The sequence below is a fragment of the Salmo trutta genome, chromosome 19, assembly GCF_901001165.1.
Source record: "Salmo trutta chromosome 19, fSalTru1.1, whole genome shotgun sequence".
NCBI classification, from domain to species: domain Eukaryota; kingdom Metazoa; phylum Chordata; class Actinopteri; order Salmoniformes; family Salmonidae; genus Salmo; species Salmo trutta.
The window spans coordinates 5800038-5822122 of NC_042975.1; the positions used below are offsets into that span (position 1 = coordinate 5800038).

General features: G+C 47.3%; 1 protein-coding gene across 1 annotated transcript in view; it reads right to left on the reverse strand.

Moving 5' to 3' along the window:
* mtmr4 (myotubularin related protein 4) overlaps nt 1-22085 on the reverse strand; it is a gene marked incomplete in the record, with an annotated part of 67889 nt that overhangs the window by 42646 nt on the left and 3158 nt on the right. Inside the window, 1 exon segment of the mRNA XM_029699550.1 lies at nt 12800-12889. Within this exon segment, the coding sequence (XP_029555410.1) occupies nt 12800-12889 (90 nt within the window).

Genomic DNA, 22085 nt, shown 5'->3' on the forward strand with positions numbered 1-22085 from the left:
TTTCCCCCCCCCCCCCTTTTTCTTTTTGCAGGCTTCGGATTGAATAGAGGGCGTGACGGCGGTAAAGCCCCCCAATCAAACGCGATTTTTACAGCGTATTATGTATTTTATATATCAGATAGTACTTTTGTTACATTACATCTTTATTCTAAAAAAGGATTACATCGTTTTTTCCCCTCCACCTCCCCTCGTCAATCTACACACAATACCCCATAATGACAAAGTCACCTTTGGCAGCGATTACAGCCTCGAGTCTTCTTGGGTATGACGCTACAAGCTTGGCACACCTGTATTTGGGGAGTTTCTCCCATTCTTCTCTGCATCACTGCACAGCTGTTTTCAGGTCACTCCAGAGATGTTCGTTGGGGTTCAAGTCCGGGCTCTGGCTGGGCCACTCAAGGATATTCAGAGACAAGTCCCGAAGCCACTCCTACGTTGTCTTGGCTGTGTGCTTAGGGTCGTTGTCCTGTTGGAAGGTAAACCTTTGCCCCAGTCTGAGGTCCTAAGCAGGTTTTCATCAAGGATCTCTCTCATTTGCTCCGTTCATCGTTCCCTCAATCCTGACAAACATCCCCACAAAATGATGATGCCACCACCACCATGCTTCACTGTAGGGATGGTTACAGGTTTCCCACAGACGTGACACTTGGCATTCAGGCCAAAATGTTACATTTTGGTTTCATCAGACCAGAGAATGTTGTTTCTCATGGTTTGAGAGACTTTAGGTGTCTATTGGCAAACTCCAAGTGGGATGTCATGTGCCTTTTACTGAGGAGTGGCTTCCATCTGGCCACTCTACCGTAAAGGCCTGATTGGTAGAGTGCTGCAGAGATGGTTGTTCTTCTGGAAGGTTCTCCCATCTCCACAGAGGAACTCTGGAGCTCTGTCAGAGTGACCATCGGGTTCTTGGTCACCTCCCTGACCAAGGCCCTTCTCCCTCGATTGCTCAGTTTGGCCGGGCGGCCAGCTCTAGGAAGAGTCTTGTTGGTTTCAAACATCTACCATTTAAGAATGATGGAGGCTACTGTGTTCTTGGGGACCTTCAATGCTGCAGAAATGTTTTGGTACCCTTCTCCAGATCTGTGCTTCGACACATTTCTGTCTCGGAGCTCTACGGACAATTCCTTTGACCTCTTGGCTTGGTTTTTGCTCTGACATGCACCGTCAACTGTGGGACCTTATATAGACAGGTGTGTGCCTTTCCAAATCATGTCCAATCAATTTAATTTAACACAGGTGGACTCCAATCATCACCTCAAGGGTGATCAATGAAAACAAGATGCAACTGAGCTCAATTGAGTGTCATAGCAAACGGTCAGAATACTTATGTAAATAAAATATATTTTTTATTTTTAATACATTTGCAAACATTTCTCAAAATCTGGTTTCATTTCGTCATTATGGGATATCATCTGTGGATTGATGACGATTTTTAATTTAATTAATCCATTTTAGAATAAGGCTGTTACGTAATAAAAATGTGGAAAAAGTCAAAGGGTCTGAATACTTTCCAAATGTGACAATACTGTCGCTGAGTCCAAACGGGGGATGTCTAATTAGCTTGCAGTAAGCCCCAGTTAAGGGGGCCGTAGAATCGGTCTGGTCTGTCTGTGCCTTTAAAAGACATCAGTTGGCAGTGTGGTACTATCATGGGAATGACTATGTGAAATGGTACAGAGAGAAAGAGAGAGGGAAAGAGGGGAGAAAAAAAGAACAAGAGGGAGGGACTAAACCGATGCCTAAAAAGGAGGGAGGGTGACTTGAATAAAACAAAATGGGCATGAGGATCCTCTTGTGGGACAGCTGTGGGGAGACAGACACACTTGGAAGAGCACGTGGCAGACGGACCCAAACGGCTCATAAACCACTTCATCAGGAAGCCTATTGGTCACCCTCTCAGTCCGTCTCCCTGTGTCTGCCTATCTACAGGCAAAATTGGATGACACACATCCATTTTCTCAACCAACCACAGAGCAGTTAAGACAGTCCCGCAGCACCACAGAGCAGTTAGTCCCGCAGCACCACAGAGCAGTTAGTCCAACAGCACCACAGAGCAGTTAGTCCCGCAGCACCACAGAGCAGTTAGTCCCGCAGCACCACAGAGCAGTTAGTCCCGCAGCACCACAGAGCAGTTAGTCCCGCAGCACCACAGAGCAGTTAGTCCTACAGCACCACAGAGCAGTTAGACCCGCAGCACCACAGAGCAGTTAGACCCGCAGCACCACAGAGCAGTTAGTCCTACAGCACCACAGAGCAGTTAGTCCAACAGCACCACAGAGCAGTCAGTCCCGCAGCAACACAGAGCAGTTAGACCCGCAGCACCACAGAGCAGTTAGACAGTCCCGCAGCACCACAGAGCAGTTAGACAGTCCCGCAGCACCACAGAGCAGTTAGTCCCGCAGCACCACAGAGCAGTTAATCCCGCAGCACCACAGAGCAGTTAGTCCCGCAGCACCACAGAGCAGTTAGTCCCGCAGCACCACAGAGCAGTTAGCGTATTAATCCATTCTATAGCCGGGTGCACTTTGTCTATTAGAAGCTACAGTGCGTCACTCCGAGTAGATTGCAGCAGGTTTGAAGGGAATGCCATTCCCCTAGAGAACATGCATTTTTCATGGGCTGCAGCGCCAACAAGAGAGGTCTGTGCTGCCATGCAGGAGCCCATCAAAGACAGGATCAAAGTCAGCAAGACAGGCGAGAGCCCGGAGACTTCCTTTAACCGGACAAGAGGTAAAGTCCCAAAATGGCACCCTATTCCCTACGTAGTGCACTAGTTTTGACCAGGGCCGATTGAAAGTAGTGCACTACATAGGGAATAGGGTACATTGGGATGCAGTTTGGCAGTGTTGAGAGGCCTTTCCAATCCTCTCAGATCTCCACAAGTAACTAGTGGCTAGGGTTAGGGTTGTTCTAGTAACTAGTAACTAGTGGTTAGGGTTAGGGTTGTTCTAGTAACTAGTAACTAGTGGTTAGGGTTAGGGTTGTTTCTGCTCAGGGCCGAGGCAGGAAGGCCTCTAGAAGAAACCCTTAAAAAAAAAAATCACATTTTATTTATCCCATGCGCCAAATACAACCGGTGTAGTAGATTTTACAGTGAAATGCTTGCTTACGAACTTTTCCCAACGATGCAGAATTTAAAACATAAAAATAGTAACTAACATCAGAGGATTTCTTTAAATTTGTAACCGTTATTTAACTAGGCAAGTCAGTTAAGAACAAATTCATATTTACAAATGACGGCCTTGTTCGGGGGTAGAACGCCAGATTTTTACTTTGTCAGCTCGGGGATTCGAGACTACCTGCCGCCCCATAAAATACCACACACAAGAATGGAGCTATATACAGGAAGTACCAGATCAATGTGGAGCTATATACAGGAAGTACCAGATCAATGTGGAGTTATATACAGGGAGTACCAGATCAATGTGGAGCTATATACAGGGAGTACCAGATCAATGTGGAGCTATATACAGGAAGTACCAGATCAATGTGGAGCTATATACAGGAAGTACCAGATCAATGTGGAGCTATATACAGGAAGTACCAGATCAATGTGGAGCTATATACAGGAAGTACCAGATCAATGTGGAGCTATATACAGGGAGCACCAGATCAATGTGGAGCTATATACAGGAAGTACCAGTACCAGATCAATGTGGAGCTATATACAGGAAGTACCAGATCAATGTGGAGCTATATACAGGGAGTACCAGATCAATGTGGAGCTATATACAGGAAGTACCAGTACCAGATCAATGTGGAGTTATATACAGGGAGTACCAGATCAATGTGGAGCTATATACAGGAAGTACCAGATCAATGTGGAGCTATATACAGGGAGTACCAGATCAATGTGGAGCTATATACAGGAAGTACCAGATCAATGTGGAGTTATATACAGGGAGTACCAGATCAATGTGGAGCTATATACAGGGAGTACCAGATCAATGTGGAGCTATATACAGGAAGTACCAGTACCAGATCAATGTGGAGTTATATACAGGGAGTACCAGTACCAGATCAATGTGGAGCTATATACAGGAAGTACCAGATCAATGTGGAGCTATATACAGGGAGTACCAGATCAATGTGGAGCTATATACAGGAAGTACCAGTACCAGATCAATGTGGAGCTATATACAGGAAGTACCAGATCAATGTTGGGCTATATACAGGGAGTACCAGTACCAGATCAATGTGGAGCTATAAATAGGGAGTACCAGAACAATGTGGAGCTATATACAGCAAGTACCAGTACCAGATCAATGTGGAGCTATATACAGGGAGTACCAGATCAATGTGGAGCTATATACAGGAAGTACCAGTACCAGATCAATGTGGAGCTATATACAGGGAGTACCAGATCAATGTGGAGCTATATACAGGGAGTACCAGTACCAGATCAATGTGGAGCTATATACAGGGAGTACCAGATCAATGTGGAGCTATATACAGGGAGTACCAGATCAATGTGGAGCTATATACAGGAAGTACCAGATCAATGTGGAGCTATATACAGGAAGTACCAGATCAATGTGGAGCTATATACAGGAAGTACCAGATCAATGTGGAGCTATATACAGGGAGTACCAGTACCAGATCAATGTGGAGCTATATACAGGGAGTACCAGATCAATGTGCAGAGGTACTTGAGTTAGATACTGTATGTACATAAAACCAGGGTAAAGTGACTAGACATCCAGACAGATCAGAGTCAAATAAAGAATAAAGACCGGTCATTAACAGAGAAATGACAGGAGAAATAACTGGGACTTTTACAGTGAGCGAGCAGCTGAGAACACTTCAATTACACAGTACCATGCTTTTTATGACGGTCGGTAATGCTGCGTGTTATGACACCATCCAAAAAGAGTGATTGTTTAATTCTACGGCATTCTATATAAAAAAAAAGATAAAAAAAAGAGAGACTCAGAAGTAGCCAAAGAAAAGAGGCCATATCATTTCAAGGTGAAACAGGAGAGCATCATTAAAATGCTGATGGATAAAAATGCTTTTCCCCCCCCATATCGTATATGACATCAACAATCACGTTAGAATGTGTTTTGTTTAACACTCTAGAATGGACGAGGTCCCCTGAGGACGACCTAACAATTAACAATCACATGTTAGAATGTGTTTTGTTTAACACTCTAGAATGGACGAGGTTCCCTGAGGACGACCTAACAATTAACAATCACATGTTAGAATGTGTTTTGTTTAACACTCTAGAATGGACGAGGTTCCCTGAGGATGACCTAACAATTAACAATCACATGTTAGAATGTGTTTTGTTTAACACTCTAGAATGGACGAGGTTCCCTGAGGACGACCTAACAATTAACAATCACATGTTAGAATGTGTTTTGTTTAACACTCTAGAATGGACGAGGTTCCCTGAGGACGACCTAACAATTAACAATCACACGTTAGAATGTGTTTTGTTTAACACTCTAGAATGGACGAGGTTCCCTGAGGACGACCTAACAATTAACAATCACGTTAGAATGTGTTTTGTTTAACACTCTAGAATGGACGAGGTTCCCTGAGGACGACCTAACAATTAACAATCACATGTTAGAATGTGTTTTGTTTAACACTCTAGAATGGACGAGGTTCCCTGAGGACGACCTAACAATTAACAATCACGTTAGAATGTGTTTTGTTTAACACTCTAGAATGGACGAGGTTCCCTGAGGACGACCTAACAATTAACAATCAAATTCTGCACACATTTAAAAAAAATAATAATAATTAAAGTAGGAGTCTCTTGATAGCAATAATGACATGAATGACTTGATAACACTGCCTCTGTAGGTCTGTAAGGAAATGAACATCTAGGGAGAAAACAGGCATGGTTGACTGGAGATTGTTCAGCAGAAGGAAGTATTAAAGTCTAATGTCTGTTGTGGAAGCAGTTCCAGGGGTGAATTACTCCCAAGGTGGTCGCTAGGAAAGCACCACTCCCCGATCTTCTGGCAGACAGTATAAGATCCCCAAAAACTCATTTAAAAATATGCCTCTATGAAATATCAGGTTTTGGTAAATCACAGATTGTATAAAATAAGTGAATCAAATGTAGTAGAAATATAATAAATGTGGACTTTTTATGCTTATGCTGTCTGATATATTTTTACATTATGGCAAGCCATTTTTTATCAATATCAACTCATTTCTGGTTAACAATTAAGTATTTTACTGTGATTGTTTAAAAAATAATAATAATAATAATAATTGGTCAAAAAGAAACAAATTGCTTCTCAGCAAAGAGCCATTTCTCGACAATTTTGTTAGGACTGTCGGGGAGTGGTCTCAGTGGGAAGGGGAAAACTGAAAACTAGCCATTATTGGCAGATAGGTTGAGAACTCTTTGTTATTGGTCTAGTAACTCATTTACCACCTGGTGACGTCACCAGACATGCCAAAACTCCAACCCACCAAAACAGGCTGAAATTTCAGGCAGTCATTCAGCTCTTGCACTAAAAGGGGATATCATCATTGTCACAGTATTTTTCCAGAGAGCGAGAGATACACAGTACCAGTCAAAAGTTCTCTTTTCTTTTTTTTTACATTGTAGAATAATAGTGAAGACATCAAAACTATGAAATAACACATATGGAATCATGTAGTAACCAAAAAAAATAACAAATAAAAACCTTGAATGAGTAGGTGTCCCCAAACTTTTGGCTGGTACTGTATATGAATAAATCAATTGTTTCATTGCACAAGGCATTTAAGCATTTTTTTCTACTTTTTTCTACTCACTGTATATAGACTTTTCTATTGCGTTATTGACTGTACGTTTGTTTATTCCATGTGTAACTCTGTGTTTTTGTATGCTGTCGAACTGCTTAGCTTTATCTTGGCCAGGTCGCATTTGTAAATGAGAACTTGTTCTTAACTGGCCTACCTGGTTAAATAAAAGGTGAAATAAATAAATAAAAATACTTACCCAGAGTCAGATAAACGCATGGATACCCTTTTTATGTCTGTGTGCAGTTTGAAGGAAGTTTAAGGACGTTTTTAGAGCCAATGCTAATAGCGCAATGACGAAGTATACTGGAACAGCTAGCATGCTCAGTCAGTGCTCTAACACTAGTAATGCTAAAAGCTTAATTGCCAAAATGTCATATTATCCAATAAATGATTTACATGCACACAATTACGTGATTGTGGATAGTGAGATTAATATAATAGTTTGATTTAAAAACGTTGACATGCTTTGCAAGAAGAACGATTTCCCTAATAATCCTGTTTACATGAAAAACATCTGAAATCAGGCTACCTGATGGCGCTCTGATTAAACGCAGAAAAACGCTAATCAAAATAAACATTCTACCACAGCGACCATGTTATTGTTGGGAAGCAGAATTGATTCTGAGTTCAGACAAAGCTCCTAAGACGCATACATTCAGTTGTTCCGAACTCACTTCACTCACGCTAAAGAGGGAGGCTCTCGGCTGGTGCCGGCGCACAGGTCAAATACACCGCTGGAACGCCGATTAAGGCGTTTACGTGTCCTAACAATTCAAAAGTTTTAAAATCGGCTTATGTTTAATTAGATTTTGACCCGACTCTGATTCAGATAAGCAGAGTAAAGGTGTTTACATGACTATTGCATAATCTGCCTACTGCCATAAATCAGTTTAATATTATTAGTGTGGATTTTTTTGATTTTTTTACGTACTCATTGTGTGTTTTGAACCCGTGTCAGGCAGCATCCAATTACCTTTTACCTATTCAAAAGGTAAATCTGTTGTCAGGACCAAGATGGAAGACAGCAATATATTATGTCCATCACACCTTTTACATTCTTAATTTAAAATGTTCCAGAGTGGCACAGCGGTCTAAGGCACTGCATCTCAGTGCTAGAGGCGTCACTACAGACACCCCCCTGGTTCGAATCCAGGCTGTATCACAACCGGCCGTGATTGGGAGTCCTACAGGGTGATCGTCTGGGTTTGGCCGGGGTAGGCTGTCAATGTAAATAAGAATTTGTTCTTAACTGACTTGCCTAGTTAAGAAAAGTTAAATAAAATAAAAAATAAAACATTTTTATGAATGTAAAATGTTTTAAAATTTTAAATGCTTTAGATAAAAGTTGGATTTGATCCTCTACTCTACCCTCTCCCTGGTCTGCAGGTAGCCTAGTGGTTAGAGTGTAGGGGGGGTAGGTAGCCTAGTGGTTAGAGTGTAGGGGGGCAGGTAGTCTAGTGGTTAGAGTGTAGGGGGGTAGGTAGTCTAGTGGTTAGAGTGTAGGGGGGGCAGGTAGTCTAGTGGTTAGAGTGTAGGGGAGGTAGCCTAGTGGTTAGAGTGTAGGGGGGGCAGGTAGTCTAGTGGTTAGAGTGTAGGGGGGGTAGGTAGTCTAGTGGTTAGAGTGTAGGGGGGGGTAGGTAGTCTAGTGGTTAGAGTGTGGGGGGGTAGGTAGTCTAGTGGTTAGAGTGTAGGGGTGGCAGGTAGCCTAGTGGTTAGAGTGTAGGGGGGGCAGGTAGTCTAGTGGTTAGAGTGTAGGGGGGGCAGGTAGCCTAGTGGTTAGAGTGTTGGGGGCCAGGTAGTCTAGTGGTTAGAGTGTAGGGGGGGTAGGTAGTCTAGTGGTTAGAGTGTAGGGGGGGAGGTAGCCTAGTGGTTAGAGTGTAGGGGGGCAGGTAGCCTAGTGGTTAGAGTGTAGGGGGGGTAGTCTAGTGGTTAGAGTGTAGGGGGGGTAGGTAGCCTAGTGGTTAGAGTGTAGGGGGGGCAGGTAGCCTAGTGGTTAGAGTGTAGGGGGGGCAGGTAGCCTAGTGGTTAGAGTGTAGGGGGGCAGATAGTTTAGTGGTTAGAGTGTAGGGGGGGGGGCAGGTAGTCTAGTGGTTAGAGTGTAGGGGGGGCAGGTAGCCTAGTGGTTAGAGTGTAGGGGGGCAGATAGTCTAGTGGTTAGAGTGTAGGGGGGTAGGTAGCCTAGTGGTTAGAGTGTAGGGGGGGTAGGCTAGTGGTTAGAGTGTAGGGGGGCAGATAGTCTAGTGGTTAGAGTGTAGGGGGGGTAGGTAGCCTAGTGGTTAGAGTGTAGGGGGGGTAGGTAGCCTAGTGGTTAGAGTGTAGGGGGGGTAGGTAGCCTAGTGGTTAGAGTGTAGGGGGGGCAGGTAGTCTAGTGGTTAGAGTGTAGGGGAGGTAGCCTAGTGGTTAGAGTGTAGGGGGGGCAGGTAGTCTAGTGGTTAGAGTGTAGGGGGGGCAGGTAGTCTAGTGGTTAGAGTGTAGGGGGGTAGGTAGTCTAGTGGTTAGAGTGTAGGGGGGGGTAGGTAGTCTAGTGGTTAGAGTGTAGGGGGGGTAGGTAGCCTAGTGGTTAGAGTGTAGGGGGGCAGGTAGTTTAGTGGTTAGAGTGTAGGGGGGGCAGGTAGTCTAGTGGTTAGAGTGTAGGGGGGTAGGTAGTCTAGTGGTTAGAGTGTAGGGGGGGTAGGTAGTCTAGTGGTTAGAGTGTAGGGGAGGCAGGTAGCCTAGTGGTTAGAGTGTAGGGGAGGTAGCCTAGTGGTTAGAGTGTAGGGGGGGCAGGTAGTCTAGTGGTTAGAGTGTAGGGGGGGTAGGTAGTCTAGTGGTTAGAGTGTAGGGGGTAGGTAGTCTAGTGGTTAGAGTGTAGGGGGGTAGGTGGTCTAGTGGTTGGAGTGTAGGGGGGCAGGTAGTCTAGTGGTTAGAGTGTAGGGGGGCAGGTAGTCTAGTGGTTAGAGTGTAGGGGGTAGGTAGTCTAGTGGTTAGAGTGTAGGGGGGTAGGTAGTCTAGTGGTTAGAGTGTAGGGGAGGTAGCCTAGTGGTTAGAGTGTAGGGGGGTAGGTAGTCTAGTGGTTAGAGTGTAGGGGGGGTAGGTAGTCTAGTGGTTAGAGTGTAGGGGGGGTAGGTAGTCTAGTGGTTAGAGTGTAGGGGGGGTAGGTAGTCTAGTGGTTAGAGTGTAGGGGGGGGTAGGTAGCCTAGTGGTTAGAGTGTAGGGGGGGGGGGGGGGGACAGGTAGCCTAGTGGTTAGAGTGAAGGGGGGGTAGGGAGCCTAGTGGTTAGAGTGTAGGGGTGGCAGGTAGTCTAGTGGTTAGAGTGTAGGGGGGGCAGGTAGTCTAGTGGTTATAGTGTGGGGGGGGGCAGGTAGTCTAGTGGTTAGAGTGTGGGGGGGTAGGTAGCCTAGTGGTTAGAGTGTGGGGGGTAGGTAGCCTAGTGGTTAGAGTGTAGGGGGGCAGGTAGCCTAGTGGTTAGAGTGTAGGGGGGACAGGTAGCCTAGTGGTTAGAGTGTGGGGGGGGTAGGTAGTCTAGTGGTTAGAGTGTAGGGGGGGTAGGTAGTCTAGTGGTTAGAGTGTAGGGGGGGTAGGTAGTCTAGTGGTTAGAGTGTAGGGGGGGTAGGTAGTCTAGTGGTTAGAGTGTAGGGGGGGTAGGTAGTCTAGTGGTTAGAGTGTAGGGGGGGTAGGTAGTCTAGTGGTTAGAGTGTAGGGGGGGGGGGGACAGGTAGCCTAGTGGTTAGAGTGAAGGGGGGGTAGGGAGCCTAGTGGTTAGAGTGTAGGGGTGGCAGGTAGTCTAGTGGTTAGAGTGTAGGGGGGGCAGGTAGTCTAGTGGTTATAGTGTAGGGGGGGCAGGTAGTCTAGTGGTTAGAGTGTGGGGGGTAGGTAGCCTAGTGGTTAGAGTGTAGGGGGGGTAGGTAGTCTAGTGGTTAGAGTGTAGGGGGGGGTAGGTAGTCTAGTGGTTAGAGTGTGGGGGGGTAGGTAGTCTAGTGGTTAGAGTGTAGGGGGGTAGGTAGCCTAGTGGTTAGAGTGTAGGGGGGGCAGGTAGTCTAGTGGTTAGAGTGTAGGGGGGGGTAGGTAGCCTAGTGGTTAGAGTGTAGGGGGGCAGGTAGTCTAGTGGTTAGAGTGTAGGGGGGGGTAGGTAGCCTCGTGGTTAGAGTGTAGGGGGGGGGGGGGGGGGGGGGGGGACAGGTAGCCTAGTGGTTAGAGTGAAGGGGGGGTAGGGAGCCTAGTGGTTAGAGTGTAGGGGGGGGCAGGTAGTCTAGTGGTTAGAGTGTAGGGGGGTAGGTAGTCTAGTGGTTAGAGTGTAGGGGGGGCAGGTAGTCTAGTGGTTAGAGTGTAGGGGTGGTAGGTAGTCTAGTGGTTAGAGTGTAGGGGGGCAGGTAGCCTATTGGTTAGAGTGTAGGGGGGGCAGGTAGTCTAGTGGTTAGAGTGTAGGGGGGGTAGGTAGTCTAGTGGTTAGAGTGTAGGGGGGTAGGTAGTCTAGTGGTTAGAGTGTAGGGGGGGCAGGTAGTCTAGTGGTTAGAGTGTAGGGGGGGGTAGGTAGCCTAGTGGTTAGAGTGTCGGGGGGGCAGGTAGCCTAGTGGTTAGAGTGTCGGGGGGGCAGGTAGTCTAGTGGTTAGAGTGTCGGGGGGGCAGGTAGCCTAGTGGTTAGAGTGTCGGGGGGGCAGGTAGCCTAGTGGTTAGAGTGTCGGGGGGGCAGGTAGTCTAGTGGTTAGAGTGTAGGGGGGGGTAGGTAGCCTAGTGGTTAGAGTGTCGGGGGGGCAGGTAGCCTAGTGGTTAGAGTGTCGGGGGGGCAGGTAGCCTAGTGGTTAGAGTGTCGGGGGGGCAGGTAGCCTAGTGGTTAGAGTGTCGGGGGGGCAGGTAGTCTAGTGGTTAGAGTGTAGGGGGGGTGGGTAGTCTAGTGGTTAGAGTGTTGGTCCAGTAACCAAAAAGGTTGTTTGATCGAATCCCCGAGCTGACAAGGTAAAAATCTGTCGTTCTGCCCCTGAACAAAGCAGTTAACCCACTGTTCCCTGGGTGCCGAAGACGTGGATGTCGATTAAGGCAGCCTTCCGCACCTCTCTGATTCAGAGGGGTTGGGTTAAATACAGGAAGACATTTCAGTCAAATGCATTCAATTGTACAACCGACTAGGTATCCCCCTTTCCTGATTACATGTTGAGCCCAGACACCTTTTCCTGCAGTACCAACTTAACAATAACAGCCTCTCTTCCAGCTCTCCAGGGAGCTGCGCTGGAATGCAGTATTCTAATTTCAAACAGGATTACAGATGAGCTCATAGACTGGCCCACTGCCACCGCAGCTAGCCGTCTCTCACCCAGCCAGACCCAGCCATGTCACGGCCACCTACCTAGCCTAATCCACACCCAGTCTAATTGACTGAGTTCTAAAGCTCTTTCTCCGTGGTGAAGTGGTAACCCGGGGTAACTGTGGATCACTGAGCTTAGAAGCATTCCATTTACGTCCCCTTAGTAGTATTCAATTTGGTTGAATTTTTTGTTGTTGAATTTGACCTGATTGGAATTGTTCTGGTTAATACAAAAATAATAATAAATAAATACATATAACAAAATCGGCATCAATCGGAGCTCCCGAGTGGCTCAGCGGTCTAAGGCACTGCATTTCAGTGCTAGAGGAGTCACTACAGACACCCTGGTTCGAATCCAGGCTGTATCACAACCAGCCGTGATTGGGAGTCCCATAGCGCGACGCACAATTGGCCCAGCGTCTGACCGGTGTAGGCCGACATTTTTATTTACAATGTTCTTAACTGACTTGCCTTGTTAAATAAATAAGTATTAAGACCACACCTCTCCACTCTAAACAAGCATGAATGCTGAGAACAGTGTAGTTAGTGTACTTCAACCCTTCCTACACGACTTGGTATTTTAGAACCTCCAGTATGAGCAAGAGGAGTTTCTACAGAACAACAGCCTCATCTCACGCACAGCAGATTCCCAACGGAATCTCTCTCCAGAGAGAAATAGTTTACTGTAGACATGAGATGTTTCCAATACTATCCTTGTGTGGGCTTTGTCTATTCTACCTGGTGTGTATGCGTTCCCAGTCACCCACCTGCAGGTTGTCGTCCTCACTGACCAGCTCCTTCGGGGGGAACAGGTCCTTGGCTTGGATGTACTCCAGGCTGGGGGGTCCCTCTTCACCCTGGAAGACAGGAAGTCAAGCAGGTGACATCACAGGACACATTCACATAGTAACAAAAACAGTACAGCACCACTTTACCAGGTCAAAAGAGAAAGCACTTGAACAAGGGGCTTCGATCAAAATCGTCACTCGCCCAGGAAAAAGGTCGATAAAAACCTCCAACTCCCTTCACAGACCCTACGCGAGCAAGCATCTGTGTGTCATAGTGTGTGTATGGTAATCTGCCATCTCAGCGGAGGAAGCGCGTTCACAGGCGTCACGTAGCAGATGAAACATTGACCGCGACGGACCTTAGATAATAAATTAGGTGAAAGACCTCCACTTCAGATGGATTCCAAGTCCCAAATGGGACCCTATTCCCTTTAAAGTGCACTACTTTTGACCAGGTCCCATAGAAAGTAGTGCACTAAATAAGGTAGTAGGGAACCATTTGCGATGCAATGTGGTAGTGGTGGAGGGTGAATTGGCAGACAACAGGAGAAGAGATGTGACGTGATGCAGGCCAGGCCAGGCAAAATCTTTCAAGCCCGTAACCCCTCAAAATATAATGCCTTCCCTGTTCTGGGTCATAGAAAATAATAATAATATATATTATAGAATTAGAGGAAGGCCTATTGTTTGGTTACGAAGTTTGGCAATAAAGCACCAAAATCTTTTTCCTGAACTACAACAGGCTTCGGGAACTCTGTTACGGTCGAATGACAAACATTTACTCAGCACGATGCCAGCCAGCGTCTGCAATCGTTGCCGCAGGGTGGGTGCTACACAGTCTTCAGCAAACAGAGGAAAGAAGGACAGGATTGGTCAGTACACCACCAACACACCCAGCAGGTCATCTAACGGGGAAGCTGGTCAAGCCCTTCATCAATGAACATGTTGGAGCATGAGAAGAATGAGGACCGTGATCCTCAAGTTTTTCAGAACAAAATCGTATTTACATTTTTTATTTTTTTTTAAAGGTAAGCATTTGTTTTTATAAAAAGGTGACTAGGGGTGTAGCTACGCAAAGAAAAAAAACAATAGCATGGAACTATATTTTACTATCAATTTCCATCAATTTCATTACCCCTCCTAGTCTATCTAGTCATTTTACAATCATTCAGGTTTGGTAGATTACACTGTTGCATGCAAACACTTTCTGGCCATGGGCATGGTTGTCCATGCAGTGGTGACAATGTATAACTGATCAAACGTTTGCCTGAACACTCTGGTAAAAAAAGAAGGTCTGCAGGGAAGCCGCGAGAGCAAACGAGTTTGGTACAGAGACAGAAAATATTTCATTATGCAAATATGATGAAATACAACATTTAATTGTTGAAATATCAGACTCCATTTAACTCCATAGTTGGTTCTTTCTGAGGGCTAAAATTCAGGGGACTGTCCCCGAAAATCCACAGAGGAAAAACTGTGGAAGCAGCAGGAGGATATAATCCCCTCTTCATTAATCTCTCCCTCCTCCCTCCATTCCAGCTGTCTCCCCAGCAGCAGGTGCCCTCCCTCCCTCCTTCCCTCCCTACACCACTACCTCAGACACACTGGGGACGAGACGAGAGGACCCTCTGTAGAGTCTGCACCACAGCCAGACCAGACACATCAACATGAGGATTTTTACTCATTGTGCTGCATACCAGCAAGTGATTCATATCAGACAAGAATCAAAATGGCAGTATGGTCATTGTGCTTCATCACCTGGTACATGCCCACAAAGCAGACAACATCATTATCAGCCGTGTGAAAGTGACAAGCCCCCCCCGATGGCTTTTCATGTAGATGTCCTACTGCATCCTGCCATGCATCCTGCCATGCATCCTGCCATGTGAATCCAGAAGGGACATCTGACATTACTGCCACGAACCCAACACAGAACCCAAAACCGTAGTCCACTGGTCACGCTGGTTATGACATGTAACAGACTGTGCCAGTATTAACACCTCATCCCTCTGTGCCACCAAACTGAACCGGTCCACTTCAAAAAAAGAAACCAGCGAGAGCCTGGAGGGGATGACAGTGAAAGCAGTAGGTGTGGACACATGCTGCGTTGGTATGACATGTAGATGACCTTGTTAACAAAGGTGGGGTGGCCTCTCCCTTGGCGTACAGATGGTACAGGGATGTGGGGTGGCCTCTCCCTTGGTTTACAGATGGTACAGGGATGTGGGGTGGCCTCTCCCTTGGCGTACAGATGGTACGGGGATGTGGGGTGGCCTCTCCCTTGGCTTACAGATGGTACAGGGACGTGGGGTGGCCTCTCCCTTGGCTTTGGCTTACAGATGGTACAGGGACGTGGGGTGGCCTCTCCCTTGGTTTACAGATGGTACAGGGACGTGGGGTGGCCTCTCCCTTGGCTTACAGATGGTACAGGGATGTGGGGTGGCATCTCCCTTGGCGTACAGATGGTACAGGGATGTGGGGTGGCCTCTCCCTTGGCTTACAGATGGTACAGGGATGTGGGGTGACCTCTCCCTTGGCTTTGGTTTACAGATGGTACAGGGATGTGGGGTGGCCTCTCCCTTGGTTTACAGATGGTACAGGGATGTGGGGTGGCCTCTCCCTTGGCGTACAGATGGTACAGGGATGTGGGGTGGCCTCTCCCTTGGCTTACAGATGGTACAGGGACGTGGGGTGGCCTCTCCCTTGGCTTACAGATGGTACAGGGATGTGGGGTGGCCTCTCCCTTGGTTTACAGATGGTACAGGGATGTGGGGTGGCCTCTCCCTTGGTTTACAGATGGTACAGGGATGTGGGGTGGCCTCTCCCTTGGCTTACAGATGGTACAGGGATGTGGGGTGGCCTCTCCCTTGGCGTACAGATGGTACAGGGATGTGGGGTGGCCTCTCCCTTGGCTTACAGATGGTACAGGGATGTGGGGTGTCCTCTCCCTTGGCTTACAGATGGTACAGGGTTGTGGGGTGGCCTCTCCCTTGGCGTACAGATGGTACAGGGATGTGGGGTGGCCTCTCCCTTGGTTTACAGATGGTACAGGGATGTGGGGTGGCCTCTCCCTTGGTTTACAGATGGTACAGGGACGTGGGGTGGCCTCTCCCTTGGTTTACAGATGGTACAGGGATGTGGGGTGGCCTCTCCCTTGGCGTACAGATGGTACAGGGTTGTGGGGTGGCCTCTCCCTTGGCTTACAGATGGTACAGGGATGTGGGGTGGCCTCTCCCTTGGCGTACAGATGGTACAGGGATGTGGGGTGGCCTCTCCCTTGGCGTACAGATGGTACAGGGATGTGGGGGGGTGCAGCAGACGAAGTGTGGCCATTATCATGTTAAACTGGAGTGCTGACATACAGTACCTGTCAACAGTTTGGATATACCTACTCATTCAAGGGTTATTCAAAACTATAAAATAACAAATATTGGGGGGGGGGGGGGGTGTTAAACAAATCAAAATAGATGTTATATTTGTGATTCCTTGACAACTTTGCACACTCTTGGCATTCTCCCAACCACTACACAGCGAAGTGTCAGACCAGAGCTATAAATGACTGTATAAGGAATGGCTACATAGCACCCTCTCACAGAGATGTAATGCCAGGCTCAAGCAGGGGGCATGAACTAACCAACACGCACAAAACACAGGCAGGCAAGGAATAATCCAGCAGTCTCTCTGTTCCTTTTACCTTCTTCCTGCACAACTCACTCTGTAGTGGATGAGTTGGCAACATTTAGTAGCTGGACGCTGTTATGGAGTATTCCTGCTCTGCTCCGCACTCCCTCGTCAGTTTTCCCAGCATGCAGTGTACTTTCGCGGTAAATGGGGCAACAAGCGGCGTCTGGCGCAGGCTCCTGTCCCATTTAACACTGCACTATAAACTCATAATGGAACCGCGCCTCCATCAAACCGACAGGGTCGTTGCATCAATGCTACATAATAAATTCTACAGTCCCATCTTTTTTTCATTACGTAATCCAACATGTTTAGTGTGCAAATCAAAAACATGTTATCGTCATTGAAAAAAATCAAATGGATAAAAAGGCGCGTCGCTCGCATAGGCAACCACCGTGCGTTCTCATTTTATCAATAAATATTGATAACCCATTTATCTCGGCACGCAAATCGTCCTCCTAAAAAAAGGTAGGCTATATCCTACATGCAAAACATAGCTCAAGAGAATGTTAAAAAGTGTTACTGTGTCACTACTTCAGTAGCCATTTGGTGCTAGAGCAGGTGTGTGTGTGTGTGTGTGTGTGTGTGTGTGTGTGTGTGTGTGTGTGTGTGTGAGTGTGTGTGTGTGGTCCAGTTAAATAGAGTAGGGTGTAGCTGCCTGTGAGGAGAAGCAGAGGGACCAGCTTTCCATAGAAATGTACTTCATCAATAGGATTCCGCTATAGTTTACTACATTGCCTAGAAATAAAATATTGATCACCCAATATGTCTTTTTCTGAAAATCTTTCCCACTCCTAAAAAGGTAGGCTATGAAAAACGTAGCTCAGGAGAAAGTGTAAGTCTCCTCAACTCTGCCCTCTTCAAACTACAGTAGGTCTAGTGCATTGGCTGATATAGCCCAGTAATACCGATTGGGACGGGTTCTTGTGGTAGCGGGAGGGAGTCGGACAGAAAGCCCAGCGGGTGTGGGCAGGTGCGGTATGAAAAGCTGGGGGAAGTGGGGAGGTGCGGGCTGAATAAATCAGACCTCTACCATACCGGACTATACCAGTCACAGCAGCAGAGCAAAGAGACAAAACAAAAACAAAACACCGGGCAGCCAGACACAAGAGGCAAACAAAAGTCTGGCAATTCATTTGTTATTAGTCTCTCTCCCTCGGCCCATCTGAGGATGATACTATCCTCTTCCACATACAAATCAGGATAGATTGAAGGAGAGAAATGTTCAGCCTCTGTCCCAGCAGCCAGGAAGAACAGGGTCTGCTGTACAGCTGTGACCGGACGAGCCAACAATGCATTTTTGCTTCGTCACTGCTGTTCTGAACCCCCCCCCACGACGAGCACGGAGTCAGAACACTGGACCTGGAGAACATGCCAAACATCCCAACGCTCTCTTTCTCTCTCTCATCCTCCTCAGTACCAACATCAAACCTGGGCATACTATAACCAGACCTCAGCCAATGTGATAGGTTGATAACTATACATCCTGTTCCTCTGAAGGGGATCAGCCGCAGTAAAGATTAAGACCACCAGGAGGTCAATGGGGGATGTCCCTACTGCTCTTAAAAACAATGGCGTTCAAATCCCGTTGAGTGACTGAGACTCCATTTACAGAAATTACTGGACACACACACACACACACACACACACACACACACCACAGACAGAAAGAGAGAACATTAGGAATAAAATAAAAGCTGTGGCGGTAGTCAGGCACAGACAGGTATTCACAGACCGGTAGTCAGGTATTCACAGACCCGTAGTCAGGCATTCACAGACAGGTATTCACAGACCCGTAGTCAGGCATCCACAGACCGGTAGTCAGGTATTCACAGACCCGTAGTCAGGCACAGACCGGTATTCACAGACCCGTAGTCAGGCACAGACCGGTATTCACAGACCGGTAGTCAGGCACAGACAGGTATTCACAGACCAGTATTCACAGACCGGTAGTCAGGCACAGACCGGTATTCACAGACCGGTAGTCACAGACCGGTAGTCAGGCACAGACCGGTATTCACAGACCGGTAGTCAGGCACAGACCGGTATTCACAGACCGGTAGTCAGGCACAGACCGGTATTCCCAGACCGGTATTCCCAGACCGGTATTCCCAGACCGGTATTCCCAGACCGGTATTCACAGACCGGTATTCCCAGACCGGTAGTCAGGCACAGACCGGTATTCACAGACCGGTATTCACAGACCGGTAGTCAGGCACAGACCGGTATTCACAGACCGGTATTCACAGACCGGTATTCACAGACCGGTAGTCAGGCACAGACCGGTATTCACAGACCGGTATTCACAGACCGGTATTCCCAGACCGGTATTCCCAGACCAGTATTCCCAGACCGGTAGTCAGGCACAGACCGGTATTCCCAGACCGGTAGTCAGGCACAGACCGGTATTCCCAGACCGGTAGTCAGGCACAGACCGGTATTCCCAGACCGGTAGTCAGGCACAGACCGGTATTCCCAGACCGGTAGTCAGGCACAGACCGGTATTCCCAGACCGGTAGTCAGGCACAGACCGGTATTCCCAGACCGGTAGTCAGGCACAGACCGGTATTCCCAGACCGGTAGTCAGGCACAGACCGGTATTCCCAGACCGGTAGTCAGGCACAGACCGGTATTCCCAGACCGGTATTCCCAGACCGGTATTCCCAGACCGGTATTCAGGCAGACAAAGGAAAGGAATACGAACATATGCCGCCATCCTGACTAAATCTGAATGAGTGTGGTTGCTATGGAAACAAAAAAAAATCGTCCTTTTTTTGTTGTTGAGAGAATTGCTTCTTCTTCTTGCTAGTTTCTCACCCAATTCTTCCTTGGAGACAATGTGCAGTCGTGTCGTTACTCGTCGGGAGACCGGCGCTTTTCACCTAATCTGACTGGATTAAAATTCTCTGGATTATTCCAGAAGCCCGGTATTAGTATTGTGTACTGTATTTATCAGAGAGTGTGTGTGTGTGTGTGTGTGTGTGTGTGTGTGTGTGTGTGTGTGTGTGTGAGTCTTTACTTGTTTCTAGTAGATGACGTATCTGGGGTTTGAAGGTTATGAACTCAACAGAAAAAGAAACGTCAACTGTGTTTATTTTCAGAAAATTTTACGTGTGTAAATATTTGTATGAACATAACAAGATTCAACAACTGAGACAAACTGAACAAGTTCCACAGACATGTGACTAACAGAAATTGAATAATGTGTCCCTGAACAAAGGGGGGGTCAAAATCACAGTCAGTATCTGGTGTGGCCACCAGCTGCATTAAGTACTGCAGTGCATCTCCTCCTCATGGACTATACCAGATTTGCCAGTTCTTGCTGTGAGATGTTACCCCACTCTTCCACCAAGTCACCTGCAAGTTCCCAGACATTTCTGGGGGGGGGGGAGAATGGCCCTAGCCCTCACCCTCCGATTCAACAGGTCCCAGACGTGCTCAATGGGATTGAGATCCGGGCTCTTTGCTGGTCATGGCAGAACACTGATATCCTGTCTTGCAGGAAATCACGCACAGAACGATCAGTATGGCTGGTGGCATTGTCATGCTGGAGGGTCATGTCAGGATGAGCCTGCAGGAAGGGTACCACATGAGGGAGGAGGATGTCTTCCCTGTAACGCACAGCGTTGAGATTGCCTGCAATGACAACAAGCTCAGTCCGATGATGCTGTGACACACCGCCCCAGACCATGACAGACCCTCCACCTCGATCCCGCTCCAGAATACAGGTCTTCGGTGTAACGCTCATTCCTTCGACGATAAACGCGAATCCGACCATCACCCCTGGTGAAACAAAACTGCAACTCGTCAGTGAAGAGCACTTTTTGCCAGTCCTGTCTGGTCCAGCGACGGTGGGTTTGTTCCCATAGGCAACATTGTTGCCGGTGATGTCTGGTGAGGACCTGCCTTACAACAGGCCTACAAGCCCTCAGTCCAGCCTCTCTCAGCCTATTGCGGACAGTCTGAGCACTGATGGAGGGATTGTGTGTTCCTGGTGTAACTCGGGCAGCTGTTGTTGCCATCCTGTACCTGTCCCGCAGGTGTGATGTTCGGATGTACCGATCCTGTGCAGGTGTTGTTACACGTGGTCTGCCACTGCGAGGACGATCAGCTGTCCGTCCTGTCTCCCTGTAGCGCTGTCTTAGACATCTCTCAGTACGGACATTGCAATTTATTGCCTTGGCCACATCTGCAGTCCTCATGCCTCCTTGCAGCATGCCTAAGCCACGTTCACACAGATGAGCAGGGACCCTGGGCATCTCTCTTTTGGTGTTTTTCAGAGTCAGTAGAAAGGCCTCTTTAGTGTCCTAAGTTTTCATAACAGTGACCTTAAATTACCTACCGTCTGTAAGCTGTTAGTGTCTTAACGACCGTTCCACAGGTGCATGTTCATTAATTGTTTATGGTTCATTGAACAAGCATGGGAAACAGTGTTTAAACCCTTTACAATGAAGATCTGTGAAGTTATTTGGATTTTTACCAATTAACTTTGAAAGACAGCGTCCTGAAAAAGGGCCGTTTATTTTGGGAGGCCCAGTTTAGGGACGGATGGCAGAGCGGTAGATGAATCATACCTAGTCCACCTCATCTCCTCCAAGGTTGTTTATATTTCATAGACCAGTGTGTTCCTAGAGGGCTTCACCAGACTGAGACGCAGCGACGTCATGGGTTGGGCTGATCGTTCAATAAGCACAGGGCCTCTCCCCGGGCTTCGAGAAAAGCCTCAACTCTTTTTGTTGATTCATACACACACATGTACAGCAATGTGCAGTGATTACGTGTTGAAACCTGTTAAAGGTCATAGAGTTCCGCGTCACAGTGGATAATCTATCCATCAGAACAACGACAGGGACAATGCAGAGACATCCGAGAGAATGCCTGGAAGTTCTGCTACCTGTGACATCATGGATCAACGCCCGGGCCGAGGCCTGGGGTGTATATTCATAACGAAAACTGACTACCGTTTAAGACTCAAAACGGAAGCAAACAGTACCTATATTAAATTTGTCCAACAGAAACTATCGTTCGCGTTTTTCCATTCGTGCAAAACATTTTGCAACAGAGTCGCGTAATGGTCGCACACCTGGACATGGAATGCAATTTTGCCGTGACCCCGGGTGTCCTGGCTATCAGGAACAGAAAGTGCACAAACAAATCAGGCAAAACTGAGGTAGCCTAAAGTGCCTCTGAAGATGGGAAAGTTAAAGACAACGTACGGAAGTGTTTGAAAATAAACACATTCATTGGACCAGCGCCGTGTCTAATTCTACCGGATTAGCAGTGAAGCGTGACCAGAGGTCAGGACATCCATGAATAAAGTGGCCGTAGATAAAACGTCTAAATTAACAGAATGATAGTAAAGTAGTTATGTGTTCACTAAGTAATTCACAATCAAATAATTACATTTGGGTTAACTTTGTGCTGCTACCATTCACTCCCAGTCATTCCAAATGTCTAGCTTTGAACGGGAGGGTGTGAGTGTGGGTGTGTGGGTGTGAGAAAGGGAGTATGAGAGAGCGAGCACAAGATGTGCACTCTCTCACACGAAGAGGGAGAGAGAGCAAGAGAACTGAATACTCCCCAG